This window comes from Alnus glutinosa, chromosome 1 (assembly GCF_958979055.1).
Source record: "Alnus glutinosa chromosome 1, dhAlnGlut1.1, whole genome shotgun sequence".
Classification (NCBI taxonomy): domain Eukaryota; kingdom Viridiplantae; phylum Streptophyta; class Magnoliopsida; order Fagales; family Betulaceae; genus Alnus; species Alnus glutinosa.
Window position 1 is genome coordinate 2,501,027 of NC_084886.1, and position 23,509 is coordinate 2,524,535.

General features: G+C 36.6%; 4 protein-coding genes across 5 annotated transcripts; 2 read left to right on the top strand and 2 right to left on the bottom strand.

Moving 5' to 3' along the window:
* The first annotated feature begins 4,069 nt into the window (after positions 1–4,069).
* LOC133865513 (very-long-chain 3-oxoacyl-CoA reductase 1-like) lies at positions 4,070–7,568 on the top strand. Its single transcript, XM_062301941.1, has 3 exons — positions 4,070–5,137; positions 5,305–5,374; positions 7,178–7,568. Exons 1-3 carry the CDS (start codon positions 4,500–4,502, stop codon positions 7,430–7,432), a joined length of 963 nt encoding a protein of 320 aa, XP_062157925.1. The 5' UTR covers positions 4,070–4,499; the 3' UTR covers positions 7,433–7,568.
* Positions 7,569–8,707: 1,139 nt separating this feature from the next.
* On the top strand, positions 8,708–15,052 carry LOC133865523 (uncharacterized). Of its 2 annotated transcripts, none has more exons than XM_062301951.1 (6): positions 8,708–8,993; positions 9,618–9,685; positions 9,783–11,313; positions 11,784–13,754; positions 14,408–14,462; positions 14,638–15,052. In XM_062301951.1, exons 1-6 carry the CDS (start codon positions 8,843–8,845, stop codon positions 14,789–14,791), a joined length of 3,930 nt encoding a protein of 1,309 aa, XP_062157935.1. In that variant the 5' UTR covers positions 8,708–8,842; the 3' UTR covers positions 14,792–15,052. The 2 variants fall into 2 exon arrangements, with proteins under 2 accessions (XP_062157935.1, XP_062157941.1); XM_062301957.1 differs by having other exon boundaries at positions 14,641–15,052.
* Positions 15,053–17,574: 2,522 nt separating this feature from the next.
* LOC133865541 (uncharacterized) lies at positions 17,575–18,713 on the bottom strand. The gene has a single exon (XM_062301964.1). The coding sequence runs from the start codon at positions 18,517–18,519 to the stop codon at positions 17,752–17,754; it is 768 nt and encodes a 255-aa protein (XP_062157948.1). The 5' UTR covers positions 18,520–18,713; the 3' UTR covers positions 17,575–17,751.
* A 3,745-nt stretch (positions 18,714–22,458) lies between these two features.
* Positions 22,459–23,293, bottom strand: LOC133865548 (photosystem II reaction center proteins PsbY, chloroplastic). The gene has a single exon (XM_062301972.1). It carries the CDS (start codon positions 23,132–23,134, stop codon positions 22,544–22,546), a length of 591 nt encoding a protein of 196 aa, XP_062157956.1. The 5' UTR covers positions 23,135–23,293; the 3' UTR covers positions 22,459–22,543.
* Between the last annotated feature and the right edge of the window lie 216 nt (positions 23,294–23,509).

Sequence of the window (23,509 nt, forward strand, 5' to 3'; positions counted from 1 at the left end):
CTAACCATTAGATCTACCTTAAAACGTCTTACCATCCAGATCAAATCACCATGTTGTATGATCATAATCGTCTAAAACTTAACAATCATATCTGATCGCTTTGTGCCAATTGCACAACAAAAGCACCCTACAACCCACTGTCAAGTACATGCACACATACACACAAGTGTATATATTATATACTCAAGTAGTATTGCTTTAACTAAATAGCTTGACATGAATTGACATTAATATTGTAAATGCCTCCATTATTTTCTCTAAGGTTCGTATACTGTTGTCATTTTGATTAATAGTGCAGGCATGACATACCCTTAAACTAGGTTTTCCACATCAATTTGTAGCTGTTCCAATGCGAAATTGTATGTTATTAAGCAAGTGTTTTAGTCAAAATGTCCCTTCTTTGTGATTTATGGTACACATTTCTAGTTACCAACATAGCTTTCCTGCTAGTCCTAGCTTTCACATTTTTTAACTCATATTCTAGGGGTGGATTGTTCTCATTATTTGTGCTGGCCTTCAATATTCTACCTAATGATGACTGCAAAAATAGTTTTTCACACGGCTGGATCGGACAATAGATAACTAGTAATGACGATGTTTAGAGGCTAACGAGAAGTCTTCGATACTTAAGTAAGTAGAAGATTTATAAAGAGAAAAATATAATCGAGAGTTTCTAAGAAAAAAATGGACCCTTATCCTTTTTAAGAGAAAATGTAGAAATCTCATTAATCAATCTCAAAAGGTAACAAAGTTACAATCAAACTGAGACAATGCTCAGAACATTACAGGGACTCACTTTATAGATACCCCGTTACAGTTACCTTAAAAACTCAAATCGTACCAACATTTGCTACAAATAAGCCTAGCCAACAGAAAGGTGCATCTGCGATAACATAGAAACTACTACTTGCACTATAGAGTCGATCATACAATCTGTGCACAAAGCAATGATCAGGATAATCTGACACAGAGCAAACTGTTAAATACAATCTGTAAAAAACAAAAAAAAAAATCCTAACAGAAACGTCCGTCGGAGAAGCTGCCGTCGGCAACAGCGCGTGTAGCACACGCGCCACCGTCGAGCATCACCCTCCAAACTCCCAAAACGCCCCAGAGCACTGGAAGCCACCATACACGGCAAAAGGGACGGAGCGTAACTCTCACGCGTGACCAAGGTATGAACACACCTTGGCACGTGAGAACCACACGCCGAGGTCTGGCAATCATTTCGGTCGTTACAACGCGGCGGCTGGACCAGAAGGCGGCGGTAAGCAAGGCTAGAGGGCACGTGTCCAACTGAGGACGGCGGAACTTTGTAGATCTAGAATCAAAGAATGGAAACAAACTGAAGCTCACCAAATCCCAGCTGCCAACGACACGAGCAGTGGTTGCTTCCCACTTAGAACTTCTCTGAAATGTTTTCCTGTCAACAAACAAATAAGAACTGAAAAACAAAGCACAAACCTCCCTAATCCTTTCGGAGTAAGAGGACCAAAAAACCACCATCGGATCTGAGACCAGGGGGATGAAAAACCACCGTCAAAACTAGTCCGGGGGGAACAAAATTCCACAATCTTAGAGATTGGGAAACTCTAACCTCCATTGAGAAAACCCAAGGAGGACCAAAAAGACCCCTTAGTCCAAGAATGCCAACCCTCATTTATTTTAGACTTTTAATTTGTTTAACTACCACTTGTGGACTTTAGATTGCGGAGGCTTCTAATTAAGCTTTTTAACTTTTCTGAAAAGCCAGCATTTATGTTATTGGGGCCAGACTTATTTATAGTCAGTCTCTAAGGTATCATCAACAATAACCAGCTATGGTCAGTCTCTAAGGTTTCAAAGTAATATTTAGGAAAGTATGGACCAGAGAATTGCATCAAAGTATATATAGAATGTTTTTGTTTTTTTTTTTTGAAGCTGCTTCTTGTTCTCATTAACGACAAGAAGCCCTCTCTCAAAGTTGGCCTTGGATCAACTAGAGAAGGATCCTCTGAGATCAAGGAGCCGGTTAATGTATTTAAAAAGAGTAAAATGATCATTTTTTTTAACTATTTTAGAGCATTCATAGTAGTCTCATCAAATTTTACTCACCAAAGTAGTTAAAAATCACTTTTCTCTATTTTGATGAGCCATTTTTTTAAAGTTCTCCCAACAACCTCACATTTTAACTATTCACAATCACTATTCCATTTAAATAATATTTTTTTTCAAATTTCTTTATCTTGAGATTAAATCATTGCTAAGAAATTCACAAAAGTTTTCATTTGTTTCTCAATCAAATTCAAGAAAGAAAAAAAAAGAAAAGAAAAGATAAATGAAAGAACCACAAAGTTTATGTCATGGACAAAAAAACCTTCATGTCCATGAAATAGGGACATTATCGTGTGAGAAAGATGGAAAATGGAAGAAGAAAATGGGAGAAGGAAGGAAAAAAAAATGTGTTGTGATCATGTGAGAAAGAAATGAGAAACAAAATTGGTGAGTAAAAACTACTCATCAAAATTAGTGAATATTTTTACTCACCAAAACTATTTAGTTAAAGTGGTGATGCTGCTTTAAATGATTTTTTAATGTTTTTATCAAATTAACTTATTAAAATAACTAAAAAGTTATTTTAGTGATGCTACTAAGAATATTCTTAAATAGTTATTAGTCGGCAAATGAAATAATGAGGATTTTTTCTGCCCAACCGCTTTTGTAGCCCTCAAGTGACCACGTCTTTAAGATATCAGCCAAAGCTTTAATTACGAGCTACAATGGTGATTCCATTCCGGCAAATTGGTCCCAAATTATACTTTCAAACCTTTAAATGGTGTACTGTTGCCCTTAAGATCTGTTCTTAAAAGTAGTTGGCCTGAATTCTTTTATTTTCTTTTTCCTTTTCTCTTCTGGGTTGGTAGTTGTTAACCTAATTAAGTCGGAGGGGGCTCTTTAGAATAGTAGGATGATGACATCTCCGAGGGTAACACAATTTTGGAGTTTCCTTCCTTATTTACAATTACAAATCATGTATACTCTAATCCTTTTACCATCTTCATTATTAGGGTTTCAAAACGTAGAGAATAATGAAATTTTGTTTTCAACTATTTAACACATTAAATAGTGTTTTTCCCCCTTTTTTGTGGAGATACCGCTCACTACTCGGATATGATAGAAAGGGGAGGGAAGAGGAAACGGAATTCAAATAAAGGACTTTCGATTTATAATGTATGGTTTTCAGTCGGTTGAGCTTTTGCCTGAGTTATCAAATAATTTTTTATTATTATTATTATTTTTTATATAGAAAAGTCTACATACCCTCAAAGGCTCATATTAGAATTCAATCGATAATTTCAATCGATAATGTACGTCTAAACTATGAAAAAATTGCCAATATTCTTTAAGATCAATAAAAAAATAAAAATAACTCTGCAATTTTTTCAATAAGATAAAAACACCCTTATAAATTTGGAAAAAAAAAAGAATCTATTTTTTTAAAAAAAAAAAATTGTCAATTGAGTGGTAATTTTGTTTAAATTTTTAGTCTTAGTTGTTTTTAAAATTTTTTATTTTATTTTATTATTAGTAATTTTCGTTATTAGGGGATATTGACAAATTTTAATGTTTTAAAAGTGATATTATTGTCTTAGTTGTAAGTTTGGAGGATATATTGGCTTTGTTTGGCGAGCAATACAAAATTTCTAACTTTATTTTCACATTTTTTTTTTTTAAAAAAAAATTAATACCAAAACATTCTAATTTTTTTTTACTTTTTATATCGCATCAATAATTTTTTATTATTATTTAAGTAAAAAAATCTATTACAATACAAATTTTTTTTTTTTTTCACTTTTTTATACAAATTCTTTTTACTTTATATCACATCTATCACTTTTTATTAACTCAAAAATTATTTTTCCATTATTTTCTTTTGTTTCCTCACTTGCCAAACATAACCATTAATAATTAGACGGTAATTGGTGTGGAGAATTTTTTCTTTATTTTTTTTATTTTATTTTGTAAGTAGGGTGATCAAATAGTTTAGTATGTTTGGAGGATATATATATATTTTTAGTGTGTAGAGAAGAGTACCAAAAGCATCAATTTTTGCAGAAAGATAGAAGGGGTGGCATCCGGTATAGCAAAGTACAGCGCACCCCACGTTCTGTCATCTTCGTCACTGTTCGTAGTTAATTGTGGTGGTTTTCCGCTCATCTACTTCACCCAACTCTGTTGTCTCTGTCTCGTGTACGCGCACACAAACTCACGTTTCCATAAATTGAATACCTATTGCTCTAGCTCTAACTGTCCTTGCCCATCCTCCTTTATCATTGAGCAAGAACCTTAATGTTTTCGGTAACTCCATCCCTTGCTTAGTCAAATCAACAACCAACTCTAGCAATCTCGAATCCACTGAATCTCTTGCGAGTCACGGTGATTAATCTGTCCCTATAAAACCCATTTCTTGGATTCCACCATTCCCTCTCAGATCCAAAGCAAAAGCACGCTCTTCCAACATGGAGCTCTGTTTCATGGACAAGCTCAAACCTCAGCCGTTCTGGGTTCTCGTTCTGTTCACTTTGGGTTCTATCTCGGCTCTTAAGTTTGCTCTCGCCTTCTTCAACTGGGTCTACGTCAACTTTCTCAGACCCGCTAAGAATCTCAAGAAATACGGGTCCTGGGCACTCGTTACCGGACCCACTGACGGCATTGGCAAGGGTTTCGCATTTCAATTGGCTCGTAAAGGGCTTAATCTGGTCTTGGTGGGTCGGAATCCGGACAAGCTCAAAGATGTTTCGGATTCGATTCAAGCCAAGTACAGTAAGACCCAGATCAAGACCGTTGTTGTGGACTTTGCCGGTGATCTTTCCGAGGGTATTCGGAGGATTAGCGAAGCCATTGAAGGGTTGGATGTTGGGGTTCTGATCAACAACGTTGGTATGTCGTACCCGTATGCCAGGTTTTTCCACGAAGTGGATGAGGAGCTGCTGAAGAATTTGATTAAGATCAATGTTGAGGCTACTTCAAAGGTTACTCACGCTGTTCTGCCTGGGATGCTCAAGAGGAACAGGGGTGCAATCGTCAATATTGGCTCTGGGGCTGCCATTGTGATCCCCTCGGATCCTCTCTATGCTATTTATGCTGCCACGAAAGCGTAAGCATTTGAATTTGCCTCCCTTTTTTTTTTTTTCTTGAATTTTGTTATCTCTGTTTATTTCTTAAGACTATCAGCAAGTTCTCTCTTTGCCTAATTTATGTACTTTAATCTAATTAATCCTATAGTTTATGAGGTGAAAGGATGTTATTTATGTTTGCAATCAGGTATGTTGATCAATTCTCGAGGTCTCTCTATGTTGAATACAAGAAAAGAGGGATCGACGTCCAGTGTCAGGTACTGATCCCTCTCAGATGGTATTGCTTTATTTTAGTGAGAATTCTTTGTATTGATATGATGTTTAATATCATTGCATCTAGTTTTAAGGTAAAACAGTATAGTTTGGATTTTCTTCGTCATACAGTAATGATCATGACCAGGACAATAAAGGATGGAGATCCAATTTTTATATTTGTTCAAATTATATTAAACGAAAACTACTTTATATTTTAGGCCTTCCCCTTGTGATGGTTGCATCGTCTATTAGTTGCCAAGTTAGAAGTTCAATGTTCAGTAACCATGAGTAGTGGATTTTCATTTTTACCTTTCGATTGGTGTGTCTGCTCATTGTTGAGAATATTATAAAAGAAGACAGCTTTGAGGGGCCTGTGTAGCCAAATTAACAGCCTGTTCAACTTTCACTAAGCCATTCAACATTTCTCTGTTTGACCTTCAAAAGAGATTGCCATTTGTCAACCACCCAAGAAACCGAGTGGTATAATACAGCAGCCTTGTGCCCATGCTAGAGGCAAGTGGCTGTGCTTGGTGAGTATATAAGCATGGCCCAGTGTTGTCCACTACACGTATCTTGGTGCAATGAGAAAACTCAATTTATTCACAACCTGATTTGCTTATTAGAATATTAGGTAAAGTCATCTTTTTCTTGTATTCTCTTTTTTATATTAATACTTTATATAGTAGACAAAATTGATATGCTTTGATTTGTTTATTAGGCTCATTAGGTAGAGTTTATCTGTCATTCATTTCCATTTTGTACTAGTATATAATTCTAAACAAGAGGTGGGGGATTTGTAGATTGTTGCTTTAGCCATGGACTGTAGGAAAAACAAAAGAAAAAGAGTTACTTTATAGAGCCTTCTCATTTTTTTATTTATTTTTTTTGTTCTTTTCTATTGTTTTGAAGGCAATGATGGCTAAAGAACAGAGGGTAGCCCTCATGCAAACTTATTAATTATTTTTAAAAAGTTACTTTTAGGGCGTTAGGGAGCTTCATATATTTTTGAAGCCCTGGCGCCCCTGATCATAATTATTATTTACCTTTCCTATCCTATGCAGGTCATAGATTTTACATTATTTCTTCTGCATGTTTGATTTTTAGCATTACACATCTCCCCTCCACCCCAAATGCCCACCCCAAGAAGTTTGGCTTGGTATTTGTTATTCTTTGTTGGCACCATTTAGTTTTCTTCATTTGTGCCTTCAATTTTTCCGTTTGTTATTATTCACTCATTTTTTACTTCCATTAAACTCTAAAGGTTGCTTGGTTATGTTCAAAATGATCCACCTGATTGGCATTGCATGAGATGGGATGTTGGGTAGGTTGCATGACTGGATACTGCAGTGAAAATTTGAGTGCATTTGGGAGGATTTCGGGCAGGTTCAAATAAGTGACAAAATGAGGAAATATCAAATGATGGTTATATGCAACAAAAACAAGTGATGTCTCCTTTAAGTAATAATAGAGTGGAAAAAAATGGATCTAAGATCCTAAAGGATGTCAAAGTTACACAATGAGAAATGGGTAAGCAATGATGTGCTCTTATGAATTGAGTGGAGCAATTTATTTAGCGAAATACCAATATGCATCATTACTTTCTTCCCTACTATCTAGTTCATGACTTTGTCCTGCCTTGTGCATCTAAATTTGTATGCTTTGTCTTCTAAATGAGAACGAACGACAATCTCAAAATCATCTATCTTCGATATGAATATGCTTATCATCCAAATTTTGGGGAGCTAATCTGTTCAAGAAATAAAAAGCTTTGTTTTATTTTCTCTGATAAAACTCTCTGGACGCAGGTTCCTCTGTACGTGGCAACAAAGATGGCATCAATTAAGAGGTCTTCATTATTTGTTCCATCACCTGATGGATATGCCCGAGCAGGTCTGCGTTGGATAGGGTACGAGCCCCGTTGCACACCTTACTGGCCCCATACACTCCTCTGGGCTTTGGCCAACTCATTGCCGGAGTCTGTCATTGACAAATGGCGCCTGGGGTTTTGCCTTGGGATTCGAAAGAGAGGACAACTCAAGGACTCCAGGAAGAAGGAATAGGCGATATCTTGGTCTATTTTTCTTAGGCAGGATTGGCTGCTTAGATAAGCAGATTGGTAGACTAGCTTGAGAATACTGGTTGTATGCTTGGAATTCACCTTTCAGTTTCATTAATATTATGCGTTTGGTTTTGCAATGGACTACTTTTTTTCTTCTTCTTTCTCTGTTCTATTTCTGCATGCCATTCCGTTCACACTAATTTGGCCTTAGACTTTTGGCGAAGGAGAATATGTTTGCTGTTGGCAGAGTTGCTTATACCAATGGCTTTGTTGGCCCTCACTTTTGAGGCCCTTATTTTTCGTGATGTTTCCGTTCATGCAAGTGAAGCCAACTTGCGTGAACCTAATTGAAACATGCAGCCAGCACCCGCCGCATGTTGGATAGTCAAATCTAACACGGGGTTCATTTTTGTCAATTGAAGGCCTATGAGACCAGGAAATAGGAATGGGATACTCTCCATTTCACTTTCTCAATATTTTGTTTTGTTGTATCAACTCATAAAAAGTATGTTGGTACGTCATTTAAAAGTTTCAAATGACGTGACAACATGTTTGCTATTAAGTGTAAGAAAGTAAAATCTTTGATCGTGAAATAATTTATCTATATTCCTGAAACTACACAATGAAAGCTACCTATTTCATTCTTTAAACTTGCCATCCAATTCTAGTTGAGATCCAAGTTTCGTTTGTTTTGACGTAATATGTTTTTAGCGAAATTCTTTTTCAAGAAAATGATTTCAGCTAAAAATAATTTTTTGGCATTTGGTTAGTACGGATCGTTAGCGATGACAACAGCAACAGCCGGCGTGGCAACGAAGAATAAACTGCAAGAGAATATGCGTGTGAGAATGAAGTCGGGTACTATGGGTCAAGAAAGAGAAGCTCAAATTCAGAAAATAGTTTACAAAAATAAATAAAAGAGGAAACCATTTTAACGGCTTTAAGGGAGGTTTTCAATCAACCGAAAAATATTTTCAATTTGACCAAGATTTATGGTCGTACAAAATACCCCGAAAAATATAAATAAATAAAAAAATAAAAAATTATTATATTGAGTAATCGTTTTAAATAAAACGTAGAGGATAAAATTTTCCTCGAATTGAATTGAAAAAAATTAGTTGAACAGGGTCTATTAAATTGACTAACATTGGTCCAACTCGTGAAGTTCTCACTTGGGCTCTTGGGCCTGGGGCTTGTTGATAATAAAGCAGAAACATTACATAATCACATAACTAACGGGCTTTCTTGATTCAAAATGCGGTGTCTGTGTCCCTTTTGAAAAACCTTTGTTGAGGTTCTGTTCCAACCACATTGCCTGCCGTGCCGCCAAACAAACAAGCTTTGTTCGAAAACAATCAAAAGAGCCCCTCTCCGCTTCTTTCAACCTGGGGAAGCACTCTCATCAGCTCAGATGAGCCAATCAATGGCGAAATTGGAATCTGGGTCCGGTCCCGATGGTATCAACAAAGCGTCTCAGAACAACGTGATCTTTGTGGACACCAGCCTCGACACCCACTTGGCCTTGCTCGTCTCGGATTCCGACACTGTTTCCGATCTCAAAAGTAACCTAATTCTTCATCACCTCCACCTCTACCTTCAGCATTTCCTTTTACTTTTTAAATTTCGTTTGTTTATCCAATCGTTTTCTGAGAGGTAGTGCTCGGTTAGCAATCTGGGGTTCTTATTTGGAAGCTGTAGTTGCAATCTTCTATGCTTGACAGCCCCTAGTAATCAGTCTCAACTGTCTAGTTGAAAGATTGGTTATAATGTAGTTTGTGAGATAATTTAATTTCTTTTGAACTAACTTCATTGGGAGTAATATTAGTCTTCATTTGAGACCAACAAAGTTCAAATGAATGATATAGCCATTATCTATCTTCTGGATGCATTGTCAAAAGGTTGGAATTACCCAAATGGATGTACTAGGAGAAAGGCAAGGCCTTTGGAAGCTGATTGCCAGTGAGGCAGAGATTTATATTGCCATTTAAGCCGTTTTGGGATGTGTTTGTGGGCACCTTATAGTTCTTCATTCTTACGGTTTATGCAACTCCTAGATTAATTTTAACGATTGATCAAAAGTTCCAATTACTTACAAGCAGTGCTTAAAATGAGTCTACTAATTAAGTGAGCTTTCTGGTTTGTCAATTTCTATTTCTAATGACCTATCTGTGTTGTTCGACGTGCAGAGAAAATTCTTTATGAACATCCACTGTGCTTTCCTAGCATTGGGAAGATACAAATTCATGCCTTAAAGGTATGCCACTTTAACATGCCGAATAAGAGTGTTGAACATCATGTTTGTTGAATATACATATATTATTCACGTTGACAAAGTCTTATAAAATTGGCAGGTAAAGCGCAAAGGAAACTTTTATCACTTATCAGATTCCATGTATGTAAAAAGTGCCTTTGATGGGGTCAAAAATAGTTGGTTTCTCTGTGTTGATGCTTCTTGTTCAGTGGAGCATGGCGAAAATCATAATTCCTGTATTCCTGCTTCTAAAAACATGTTAGACTGTTCTGGCATCAGGAATAGTACTGCATTTGATAGGGTTGATCTTCCTCATGATGGTCCTCACAAAAGGGGGGCATCCAATTATGATGATTCATCTCTGCCACTGGTTGGGAGCAACCAGAATGCAAAAGAGAATGTTCCCATTGCTGACAAGTATGGCTCAAGTGATTCTGGTAAAGAAGTTTTAAAAGTAAAAGATGCTCCAATTCATGGATTTGGCGAAGATACGTCACAACAAGTTATTATAGTCCCAGAAAGCTCTTTAATTAATGCAGGTAGAGAAGTTCCATTTGATATGAGGATGGGGAACAAAGATATTGCTGATGAACCTTGCAGAAGCTCATCTTCTAATACTAGTAAGAGGTCAGTTTCTGAAATAAAGAGGACTAATAATCTGAGCAAGGAGACTGATGTTTTAGAGAAACATGATAATTGCATACTGGACAAATTTAAGAATGACGTTGATGTGCAATGCAATAAGTCATCGGAAGAAACTTCAAAATCCAGATCTTATGCAAAGAGAAAGCGTAAAATTGAAAAGAAAAGTGGAGATCAAGATTCTTTAAAAGAAATGAGAGCTCTGACTTGTAATTCTAATAAAGAGATCTCCAAGGCAGAGAGTGCATCTCAGCACTCTGCAGGGAATAAACAGAAGACAAATGCCATCTTAGACAGTATTTCTACTGAGCCAGTGGAGGATGCCCATTTGTTAGAAACCAATTCAAGCACTGGGAAGAGTAAGAAAAGGAGAAAGAAATCTTCAAATCCTCTTATTCAATTAGCTTCTGCACTTCCTGCTTCTGGGAAAGATGTTGGAGAAGAGAATTCTAGGGTCACTGTTGGAATTAAGCACAAGGATTCAAGTGGAGAACGTACTGCAGAATCTTTTCCTAGACAAGGTGTCCAGGGCGCGACAACTTCTGAACTTCGTGGACTATCTGTGGAGGAAAAGCAGAGTGATTCAGTCCATGAAGTGGGGGGAAATGATAAATTAACCTCTTCTTTAGTGCAGAAGCAGAAGACAAACGCCACACTAGACAGCTTAGTTCCTGAAGCATTCAAGAATGTATTGCTGGCAACTGACTCAAGCAACGGGAAGAAGAAAAGGAAAAAGAAATCTTCAAATCCCCTTAATCGAGCAGTCACCTCTGTTCCTTCTTCTGAGAAAGATGTTGAGGAAGAAAGTTCCAGGGTCACTGGGGGAATTAACTGGAAGGATTCAAGTAAAGAACCACATGCAGCATCTGTTCCTGGAAAGGGTGTTCAGGGTGTAATGACTCCCGAAATTCATGGAATCTACCAGAAGCAAAAGCAGTGTGATTCCTTACATGAAGCGGGGGAAAATGACAAAGTGCCCTCTTCACTAGGTGATTCTCGTCTGTTATATTGATATGCGATTTATTGTTGTCTTGCTTGCATTTAATTTTATTTTGAGTTTGAAGAAACCATCCCTTTGGTTTGTCGGACAGTTCTTTTAAAAAATTGGCATGTCAGAAACTTTTTCAAATCATGAAAGAATCCCACCTTTATTAACCTGAAAAATGTGCATCATTACGAGGATGCTGCAATTTCTTGCAAGAAAATCACGCATTGATATTATTTTCAAGATAGTTTTGATATTTATGATTCTAAAGCATTCAAACCCTCATATTGGTAAATTTATATGTTTATTATGGTAAATTCACCAAGATGTGTATATATAACCATGTTCTATAAGCTAACATTTCTCATAATTGCCATATCCAACAACACCTGTCATTTGTTGAAACATGACAGTCATGTTGGTTTCTAGAAATCGTAGCATCTTTTGCTGATTATGATGCTAATTCTTTTGTAGATCTTGACATGAGTGAAACTGGGGCGGGCAATGTGAAAAGCAAAAATAATGCATCTAAAGAAGAAGCGGCAGTTGGAGTAGCAAGAATGAGAAACTCGAAGGATAGTCATTTTGCTGATCTGAAAGGCCATCAAGCTGTTGGGTTCAAAGAGCTTACTAATCTCGAAAACAACATTGAGCTTTCCAGGCCTGAGAATGGTGTCCTTAATGATGATGATAATTTTGAATCCGATCAGACTGATAGAGTTGAAGAGGCAAGAGAATCATTACATAATAGAAATTCTAAAAGATTGCTGTCAAAAAAGTTCAAACTGCCCGTTCGGGTTGAAACAGACATGGATGCTAAAGAAGTAATTGCCACTTCTAAATTTTTGGATGGTGCTGGACTTGTTGAGCATAGGAAATCTAGTAAGAAAGAAAAGAAGAAGAGAAAACCTGAGGATTCAGTTGGAGGAACACCAACTAAAGCAGGTATAGAGCTTGTTAAGAGTTCTGAACAGGACATATCTTCGGCAGAGCCTCAAACAAAGGGAAAGGAAATATCAAAAACAAAAACAGTTAGTACTTCTCTTTTGGCTACTGTTAGGGAAACTGGTGATGTCAATGGAGATGAGATGGAATCCTTGCAGCAAATCAGCAAAACTCAAGTAAATGCAGAGAATATGGATGAGAAAATGAGAAAGAAATCTAAGAAGAAACAAAATTCTACTGCGAAGAACCTTCTGGATTTGCAAAGAAAAGATCAAGATGTTTGTCATAAAGATTCCGCTGATAATCAAGGGGAGGTGGAAGCTTCATCTAAAATGACAAATGAAAAGCAAGGGAGTGGAAAAAAATCGCAAGTTGGCAACTATAGCACCATCCAGCTTCAAGGAGATGAATGTGCTGAGCACATGCATCACACTGAAAAGAAGCTTGTAAAAATTTCTAGAAGTGAGGATTTAGATTTAGTTGGAGGAACACCAATTAAATCAGGTATAGAGCATGGTAAAAGTTCTAAACAAGAAATATTTTCAGCAGAGCCTCTTAAAACTGTAAATAGTGATCATTCTAGTGAGATTTCTAAGAAGGAAGAAAGCATTTTTTCTCAAACAAAGGAAAAGGAAGTATCAAAAACAAACACGGTAAGTAAATCACTTTTGGCTACTGGTCGGGACGCTGGTGATGTTTATGGAGATGAGGTGCAATCCTTGCAGAAAATCAGCAAAACTCGAGCAACCACAGAGAATATGGATGAGAAAATGAGAAAGAAATCCAAGAAGAAACAAAATTCTACTGCAAAGGACCTTTTGGATGTGCAAACAAAAGCTCAAGATGTTGATCATAAAGATCCTACACCTTCAGCTGATAATCAAAGGGAGGTGGAAGCTTCATCTAAAATGACAAATGAAAAGCAAGGGAGTGGAGGAAAATCTCAAGCTGGCAACTCTAGCACCATCCAACTGCAAGGATCACTATCAAAGGATGAATGTGCTGAGCACATGCTTCACCCTGAAAAGAAGCTTCTAAAAGTTTCTAGAAGTGGGATGAAAGCTCCACGATCCACTAAGTCGGATAAGTTCACTTCCATTCCTGAAGATGTGAGAAGGCGCAGTGTAGTCAATGATTCTGAGACCAGTATCAATTCAGAGAGAAAAAGTGAAGCTTTTGCTGTATCAAAGTCTAACTTGGGAAATTCTAAAAATATAGTTCACCAAAGTAAATTAGTTAGTGAGATTCAATCAGGTGTTGGCCGGGGTGTTAGAAAAAATTATGTTAATGACATTGGGGAAGTTGTAAATAACTCGGAACAAGACAAGAGCTTATTAGCTAAATCAGGAGCAATTTTTAAGGATGATAGTAGTGGGAGTTCTGAAGACGAAGATGGAATGGTCAATTCCGATGCCAGCACCAGAACTCCATCTGATAATTCAGTTTCATCCAACTACTCTGATGGGGAAAGCAATGCAAATCTGAACTCACCACAAAATGGTAATACAAATTGTGTCTGGATTGTCTAGTTGATTCACATCTCAAATATCACTCGTAATTGTTGTGCTTGTCTAACTGTTGGTAACCATAGCTTAGCTAATCAGACTTAATAGACCAAGAATGCCATTTTCTGTCATGCAAACTCTTTTTTTTTTTTTCAAAGCCTAAATATGTAAGTGTGTATTGGATGCGACTTTAATTATCTCATGGTAAGTTCATGTCAATATATATATATTGGCATTATTCAAATGCCCTTAAGGAGAACAGGATATGAGAAGGTGAAATTACATTGTTTAGGCTTCAGGCAACAGGATACCTCTCTTTTGACTTCCAAATAATCCTTTCAATGTCTATGAAAGTTTGTGACATCCGCCTCTCCAGAAATTAGTTCAATAGAGAGATCGCCCATTGTTTCATTTCCCTTTTGATGATGAATTTTGGATCAATTTTGACTAACACAATAGATAATCTTATATAAACTTGACAGCAATTTCCTCAATTGCTTGAAAACTTCCCATATATGTTCAGCGCTAATATTGTGAAATGTTCCTTAATTGCCATTCATAACGTATCCTCATGTTTTCTGCTACTTCTGTTTGCGGTCTGAGCTTCTATAGGAGCTAACTTTTCCATTTGAATCAAAATTGCCCCAGGATCTAATGACTCAAAAAGAAAGAACCGCGGTCAAAGAAGCATCACAAAAGCATTGTAAGTTCAATAAAAATACACACCCCTTTTTCCTGTGAGATACAGATGTCTTTTATTAGAAATTTCTTTTCACTTTCAAGGCCTTCAACCTTGTGAAAATTTTGTCTGTTGATGATAGCCATGCTCTTTCTCTGTTATGTATATCTCGAACTTAATCTCTTGGTTATCTTTGTAGCAGCTCTTCAGGTGAAAAGGGTATGACATTAGATACAATCCTTAGAAGTTCCAGAAGATACAAGAGGGCTAAACTAACAGCTACTCAGTCACAGCAGGAGGACACTGAAAGCCAGCCTGTTCATTTTGTTCCAGACACTCAGGCTGACCTGTAATTGCTCTCTTGCTTGGATCTCATTGGCTTCTGTCTCTAGGAGTTCAGTTTTGTTGCATCTTTTTCACTGTAGGCTGCGCATGGCTCTATATACTATTGAGAAAGAATGGCATTAGGCCAAGAAAAAATCAAACATCGGCTTGCAAGTTTGTTGAAAAACATGTTTTTGTTTGGAAACACTTGCGTTTTTGCTTTTTGGTTGAAAAGTGTTTTAATGTAAAATAGTTTTAACTATTTAATGAATCTTTTGTGTTTGAGATTATTTGTTATTGTTTTGATTACTCTTTTTGCTAAAATAATAATAATAAAAACTGATTTTTTTTATTTTTATTTTTTAAAAAAAAAAAAAAACCCCATAAAGTTTCTCCAAAAATATTTATAAGCCAAAGATGTTCAGTTTGTCTCAACTAAATGGCTTCTTGCCCTACATGCACGTGCATGACTAAAAATAGAAGTAGTAAATTTAATTATATTATAATACATGTAATTTGACAGTTAAATTAAATACTCTTGTGTTTATTTTTTTAAAAAAAAAATATATAAAATTTTTTTTCAAAGTTTTAGGAGGCATTAGTATTTTTGCGAATTCCGTTAAATTTTTACTAACATGTAAGTCCTATCAAATTTTTTCTTTTTTTTTTTCCTAAATAAAAAAAAAAAGGGGTATTTTGAATTTTTTAACAGGATTTAACGGAAAATTTTAACGAATGGTTGAAATTAAAAAAAATTAAAAAATAAGTACCTTAAATTGACATTTTTAAAAATTTTGAGTATCTTTTTTCAAAAGTTAAGAAAGATTATGACTTATAAATGAAGTTTTCCTTTACTTTTATTTTTATGTCACATCAAAATATTATTTTCAAACAAAAAATACTTCATAAGAAACATTAACAAACAAAGCCGTTACAATATAAAACTTTAGTAAGAGCTAGGTTGTTGATCGAAATATAAAACCTTATTAAGTAAATCATGTTCAATCATGGAAAAAAAAAATTAAATTAAATTATTTGGTCCGATTGGCAATGTTGCCCCACTTGGTTTGCTTTTTTATAAGCCTAAGTACTATTGGTGGTTGATGAAAGGTATCTCGAAATTTCGTTTTGTCTCACAAAGTCTCAGCCAACTCATTTTATTGGTTTAAGCAATACTTTAATTTATTCCTTTAATTATCTTTGCGTTAATTTCACCTAAAGTATTATTAAAATTATCTTAAAAAATATCATAATTTGGGCCCCAACTGAGCTGGACGCCAGCTTATTCTTTCCTTTTAGTAGGTCCTCTTTGATCGTATTTCTTATAACAAAATAATTTATTATGATTACAATTTGAAAGAAAGCAAGGATTGTGTTCACATTAATTAATATCATACTCATGCTGCATTATATATAATCAGTAGATGACGTAGTATCTATAGTCAAAATGCGATAGAATTCTCTCAATTTCAACTAAAGAAAAAAAGATTAAAAAAAAAAAAACTATTTCAATGTCTTTTTATTATTATTATTATTGTATTTAACAATTTACACAATATATACCATCACGTCATTTCAAATTTTAAATGGTTTAACAACATGTATGTACATTATAAGATTTGTAAAATCTAACGTAGACCATGAAATTAATCATTTCTAATTATAGTGATCCGTCAAATTTTAGGTTTAATAAATTGTCTTAATCATAATTAATAATAATAACTTCCACATGCCATGGCATTATTGAAAGAAATTCCATGCAGCATTTCACCTCAATAATTTCACAATAAATTAATGATAGATTCATGAAACAAGCTCTAGATCAAGAGTCAAAAGAGTGAAAAGAGAAACATGCATTTTACTTTACAACGGAAACTTTGAATGAAACCAAGGTATATATCTAAATGTCTACAAAGTACAAACTTTATGGGCAAAAAGAATGGTTTCAAATTCACGTTTCTTTTTTTCTTTTTTCTTTTTTTCTACGATATGGGGAGGGGAGTAACAGAATCATTCGAACAAAAATTATGTTTGGTATATTACAACTTTTACCACAATTTCCTTTTAAGTTAATATGGCAGTTCATGTGGTAATACTGTCACATTAACCACAATCAAATTTAACTGTTTATAGGCTAACGTTATAAATGTTAAGTAAACTACCATGCATATCAATTTTTAAGAAACTTATAATGGTATATACACAGTTATCAAGAGTCCTTAAGGCCTTCCAACTGAAAGTTCATCAGAACCAATGATTGCAAGATCCACCAGGTCAACGCTACCAAAGAGTCCAAAAGCCCCTTCGGGTCAATCAGGTCATGTTAGCCATGATAAGCACGCCTCAAGGCTCTGAACGTAATAGACCCGAGACACACCCAAATTGATATTACACTCAATCAAACCGCCCCCCTCCCCCCGGGCGCCCAACCACGTCGTGTAACTGCCCAGGATCACTTGTAACTTCCCCCTCAACATTCTCCTTGCCACGTCATGTAACCTCCTGGACCCCCAATGTAACCTCTCGATATTCATAGGGGAGAATCACCCATGGTTACAAACTTACATTAGAAATGGGCAAGAACCTTGAAACCCTACAAGGAAATGTGGGAATATATGCTCAATTTTCCCCAAGTGTAACTCAACAAAATTTTCTTCCTTCCTTCTTCTAATTACTTAAGTGTCTGATGTGATTTTGCCGGTACCTTTCGCGAACCTCTCTAGCCCTTTATCTTTCTTACAAACTTCTTCCTTCAAGTGTTTGCCATGATCGAAGTCACTCTATAAACGACATGAAATAAAAGTTATAAACATATAATAAAAGTTGTAGTATTCGTAATTAACCACACTCAAATTAAATACACTAAATAGAGCTCATTTGAGTAGTATATGACAAATTTAATTCAAGAAAAAAAAAATGAATTAAGAACATGTAATTGGAAAAAGAAGAAAAAAAAAAAATTCAAACAAATGCCACGAAAATCAGCCAATCAGGACCGTGGGATCGGTCTCTTTTTCCTGAACACGACCTCGGTGTCCAATCCGAATCCATCAACTCCACGAATATGGACAACCTCCGACCCCTTGAACATCTCCACCAACGGTTTAACACTGTAAATATCATTAGCCGAGTACTTATCCGACCGTCTAGACAGCGCCACGTGTAACACGCATACCCCTCCGGGCTTCAACGTCCGTTCAATCTCTGCAACGAACCTGTCCGGGTACAGCGCGTGATCGAACACGTTGGAGAACTCGAAGTCGAAGGTCTCGTTGTCGAAGGGCTGGTTGTGAAAGTCTCCTCTCATCACAAGCGGAGGACTCGGCACCAAATCGATCCCCACCGAGTCAGACACGCCGATACGCCTCAGGGCCTCCACCTCTTGACCGACTCTGGCACCAATACAGAGCGCTTTCGACTCGTTGGAGAGAAGCCGCTTTTGCTTTAAATCTTGGAAGAATATTGCAAAGACTCGGATTTTCCGATCCCAGTCACGGGTTGTCCATAGTTCTCTGAGTTTAGGATTGAGGGTCTTCTTGAGTTGCCGCTGTATGTAGGACTTGTAGGAGGGGTATCCGGGACGTATTTTGAGGTCTCCGGAGCCGTAACTCTGTTTTTCCGGTGGTGGGTCGGTGGTGTTCTGGTGGTGGTGTTTGGGTTGGAGAGAGAGGAGGACGAGAAAGAAAGGAAGAGATAGGAGGAGAGAGAGAAGGAAGCATTTTCTGAGTATTGGTGGTTTTGTTTGCGTGGTTTTCATGTCTGCGTGAAAGCTTCTTCAAACTCTCTCTCTCTCTCTCTCTCTCTCTCTCTCTCTAAACTTTCTCGCCGGCTCCAATGTTTGGGACTGTTTGTTGCATGAGAAAAGAAAAAGAGTATAGGGAGAGAAAATGAAAGAAAAGAAAGGCAAATTAGGAATTGGTTTGTGATCATCATGAACCGGCCAACGAGGAAGGAACATGTAAATATATCATATATGGTGGGGGTAGTGGACATGCACGAGTCAAAGCGGCATTGTTTTGTGATCAGATCAAAGCTGTTGATCGAGTTAATTAAAACCTGATCGATGATCACAATTAGGGACGTGCCAACAGCCAGCATATTGACATTATGCTAATTTTCAATCTTAATCATGAAATAATTAAATACCATCCATTTGAAATAAAATAAAGACTAGTTATTCCATCCGGGGCTAAACGCATTGATCTTCATGGATACTTAGTTAAGTACTCTATAAACTAATTAATCCCTTTCGGAACCGTTTATTTTAATGTCCATATATTATACATATCTTACGTGCAAAAGCTTGTCTGACCTAGCGGAAATGAATAAAACTATGAAAGCACTTGAATTAAGTAAGAGAAACACCTCAAAAGTAGTATATATTATTCAAAAACTATAACTAATCTCTTTTTTTGTAGGCCAATTTCTAGGCATTGTCATCCTTTTTTTTCTCAAGTACTGATAACTACTTTATCAAACTAATTAACTTTCATATATAGTTTCACGTATGGTAATATTATGATCGAAGACTTTATTTTACTAATCAAACTTTTAATATCTCTAAATCTAAACTTTAAATTTGAGTAACCAAACTCTAAACTACGTGATTAGTTAGAATTTAGAACATCCCCTACACTTAGATTTTTTTCAATTTCTAATATTCAAACTGTTAATATATATATACCTGATATATTACTAATCAAACCTAATTTTAATACCTGAAATATTAGAGGCCACTCTCTATCTTGAAGTCTTGGGATCCACGTATACCCTTGAAGAGCATGCGGACTTCTCTCTCTCTAAGTGCATGCTTTCTGGATGCAAATCCACGGTTTGTCATTGATGCTCAAAATAGGTGAGCGCCTCGAAAGGCCTTTTGAATTAAACATCATTTATTGAAAATGAGTTTGATCGGTTTACACACGAAGAAGAAGAGCGTTAGAATATAAATTAAATAATTAAATTAACAATTTTCTATAATCAATTTAAACTTTTGACAAAAATACTAATGATATATTTAACATCGATTGCTATCAATTAAAATATTAGTGATTTAATAAACATATATATATAGTTATATATATGTCAATGAACCTACCACCTAGCCTCCTTTCGCTTTTTGCTTCTCATTTTTTTATTTATTTATTCTAACTATCTTTTTTTTTTTCTAGTTGTGGTTAATTCGTCAAAAAGTAAGGAATATTCGATTCTTTTGTCTCTCTATATGGTGGAGACCAATTACAATTAGATAAAAACATGAGCTTTAGCGCTAGCGGCGGAGCACCCTGCAAGTCAAACGTAGATATCATCCATTCAAAGCATGCCATGCCAGCCACCCCACTTGAATTTGTTTCCACCACCGAAAGGAAAAGAAAAGAAAAGAAAAGAAAAGAAAAAGATCCAACGTACGTACCGTCGAGCGCATTGTTGCCTTATCGTGTTGGTTCCGATGATTCTGGAACAGTAGCCGGTGCTGGTGGGCGTAAAATTCTTGTGATCATGTGCACATTTTCAACACTATGCATGCAAATTAATCATTGTACCTACACTTTAATTTCCCCCTCAATTTTAGCCCTCTATGCTTCATAATAATTTGTTGATCTTCATTGCCTATATATAAAGTATAAATAAGCTTTTGATTGACCCGTGATTTCCAATATGTCAAAATTTTGAGATTACAGTTTATGCCCCAAAAGAGTGGGCTCCAAATGAGTTTATGATGAAATAAGCGGTTCATATTCTCTCAAGCATAGATAGTAATACGAAATGTTAATATATATAGAGGCTAGTTATCGGAACAGAGCGAAGTGAACGGAGTGGAGCAGAGCTTTTATGTTGGTATGGGGACGAATAGGTTGTGGGGGTGCGGCAAAAGGCATGGTATAAGGTATTTTGAGGTTTTTTAAAATACGTCTGTTTAATTAGAGTTTTCTTATAAGTATGTTATGCTGTAACCTTAAATGAGATAGTGAAATAGAGATGCGTTAGTTGCACAACTTTTACACAATCAAGATACATTGGTAAGTTCCATGCACGGTGGGACCCATATGCATGAATCCCACCAATGTGTCTTGGTTGTGTAAAAGTTGTGCACTTTTAGTTGTACAAAAATCATTTTCCAGTAAAATATAGCCACACTCTTGTGGACGCAGGTACATTGCCAAATTACGTAAATTTGTGTCTCAATTCTGTCTCTCTCTTTTGATTTTGTATTATTTATTATTGTTGTACACAGTAACAACAATTTAGTAGAGCCAATTATTTCTTGATTTTCTAGTTTGGGCCCTATCACTTTAAATTAAGAATCCGCCCGATCAAAGCCAGACTGATTTTGAGTAGCTAAGCTTGTTCCAGCTCCACTTTAGGCCCCATTATTGTTTTTTCTTTGTCCTTTTTTCGACGTCCCCCTCAGGCCAGATGCATCATATCCTTAATGTAATCTTTTTTGGAATTGATCACTAAATATATGAAACATATTGTTAGGGATAACGATAAGATGAGAAATAATTAGAAATTGTATTTGATTAATTAGTGTTGGTTCAATTATTGGTATAGTGTGAATGGCGCATTCTTCGATGTTTTTCACGCTCCTTAAGTATACTGCAAAATAAAAATTAGCTTCTCAAAGAAAAGTATCTTCAATGCCTACAATAATCAATCTGTCGTTTATACCTAGAGTATGAGCCTATTTATAGGCAAAGTGGTAGATGTCAACCTGAATTAGGTTTCCTGCTCCTTCTTAACCTAAGAGTGCCGTCAGAATTTTATTTGGACTTCAATTCCTTAGTAGACGTAGGGATCTGGTCTGGATCTTCGAAGTGATCTCGAATATTTAGTGATTCCCAGATCTTTAGGGATTAGATTTTGACTGGGAGTCATATCCTAATTTTACTGAGAATAGGACTGTTGATCGGATTTATTGGACCCAAATTGTGACTCCTACCTCAATTTAACTTGAAGTAAGGTTCTAATCCGGATTTCCTGGGATGAAGTTGATACCTGAGTCTTTGGGGCATGCTTGTTCTGGACCTTGGCTAACTGATGCCTGAGTTCTCGGGACATGCTTGTCCCGGGCCTTAGCTGAATGAGACCTAAGTTCATGTTTCAGGCCTAGGCTGAATGAGACTTGAGTTCCCGGAACATGCTTGTCCCAGGCTTTGATTGACTGAGTTGACTCTCGGTCCTGAGATGTCTGCATTCTCAAAACTCAATCGAAATATACCTTCTGCCGCGTATTCTCAGGAGTATCTTTTACGGGGATGACTACTTGGTGTCTATCTCCCAGGATAAGACTACCCAAGAGTCCTACTGTCTCGGCTTTATGGCTGTCAATTCTCCTTAGGCTAATACTAACTTGAAGGCCCATGATTCTTTTAAATAGGCCGGTCTGAATGAAATTATTCCCAACATACAATTAGGATTTAATTAATAAGGATTAGGTTGTTTTTAAAATTAGGATTAACTAGGAGTTCTTACCAATTTAGATATCATCCTATTGTATTCTACTTAATTAAAGATCATCTTGTTGTTAATAAAAGAATTAGAGAAACTAGAAAATTCTTTCACTCAAACAATCCACTTAAAAAATAAATAATTGTACTAAAAACAGTAGAAATTTAGTACTAAGATACTTATGGCCGGGCTATATATGCAATATTGGATTCAAACCATCCGAAGAACAAAAAAAGAAAGAAAGTGAGCAAACAAAAATAAAAAAGTTCATTAACATAAGGAACGATTACAAGTGCCGTTAATTTACCCCCACAAGACTATTATATAAATCACCCGGACCTCATCTTGTTGATCTGGTTCAAGGCCGGTTGTAGAATATTGTAGAGGACCCAAAGAATGGCCGGAGTAACAACGATGAGAAGAAGCTGTCCCCTGCTGTCGCTCGAAGAAGCATCGGCAATCATGGCAAGCTCACTAGCTGATGCATGGGGAGTTGACATGAATCCAGATGCCGCCAACCCACCGAGCCCGAGCCCGATGATGAGCCCCTTGGTGCTACGCATGCGTTCGATTTGGTTCAGAGCTGGCTGGAGGATGTTGAAGAGCACCCAAGCTATGGCTGGAATAAGGGGAAGCAAGAGAGCCAGGCCACGGTTATCACCGCCTTCGGCTATCTCGGCGATTTGTTGGGCAGCCAAGGCCGGGTCACAAGCGCTTAGGGTCGAAAAGATGGCTCCGGCAATGGCAGTGCTTGTTAGGGAAGTCGACAAACTGGGATTTTCAATAGGTTTAGAGAAGGCAAGGCCTTTTGGGAGGTTCTGAAGCTTCGGGGTTGGCTTGGCGGTACTGGCCATTTTGGTGGAGCTGTTGCTCAAGCACTTGGAGTTGAGCATGGCCATTGTGGCTATAGTTGCTGCCATTGATCGATGTTTGCTCTTGATCCGTGAGGGTGCGGCAGAAGTTAGGTAGATGGAGATTGGAGAAGCTTGATCTCTAAGTTGAGAAGAAGAGATGTGTGGTTCAATTGGATTATAGACGTGGAGCCAAGGTGGGATGTGAGGTCCAATTGCTTTGTGTTTTCGGATTCGTCTCTTATCCAAAAGAGGGTGATCGGAGAGATATGGACCTCATATTTCATACCCCCACAACATTTTCTTATCACTTCCCTGTAACTAAATTACCATTTTCCTTGTGACAAAATTAGAAACTGAAAAAAGAAATAAAAATTTGGTCAAGACTATGTTAATTAAAAAGAGTCCGTGCTGGTGATGCTGCACATATTAATTAGGTGTAAT

Excerpts from the sequence above, each read along its gene's own strand:
- LOC133865513 (XM_062301941.1), top strand. The coding sequence starts at position 4,500 with ATGGAGCTCTGTTTCATGGACAAGCTCAAACCTCAGCCGTTCTGGGTT. Across the intron at positions 5,138-5,304 it reads ATTTATGCTGCCACGAAAGC|GTATGTTGATCAATTCTCGA; the intron begins GTAAGCATTTGA and ends GTTTGCAATCAG. Across the intron at positions 5,375-7,177 it reads GGATCGACGTCCAGTGTCAG|GTTCCTCTGTACGTGGCAAC; the intron begins GTACTGATCCCT and ends CTCTGGACGCAG.
- LOC133865541 (XM_062301964.1), bottom strand. The coding sequence starts at position 18,519 with ATGAAAACCACGCAAACAAAACCACCAATACTCAGAAAATGCTTCCTT.
- LOC133865548 (XM_062301972.1), bottom strand. The coding sequence starts at position 23,134 with ATGGCAGCAACTATAGCCACAATGGCCATGCTCAACTCCAAGTGCTTG.
- LOC133865523 (XM_062301951.1), top strand. The coding sequence starts at position 8,843 with ATGAGCCAATCAATGGCGAAATTGGAATCTGGGTCCGGTCCCGATGGT. Across the intron at positions 8,994-9,617 it reads CACTGTTTCCGATCTCAAAA|AGAAAATTCTTTATGAACAT; the intron begins GTAACCTAATTC and ends TTCGACGTGCAG. Across the intron at positions 9,686-9,782 it reads TACAAATTCATGCCTTAAAG|GTAAAGCGCAAAGGAAACTT; the intron begins GTATGCCACTTT and ends TAAAATTGGCAG.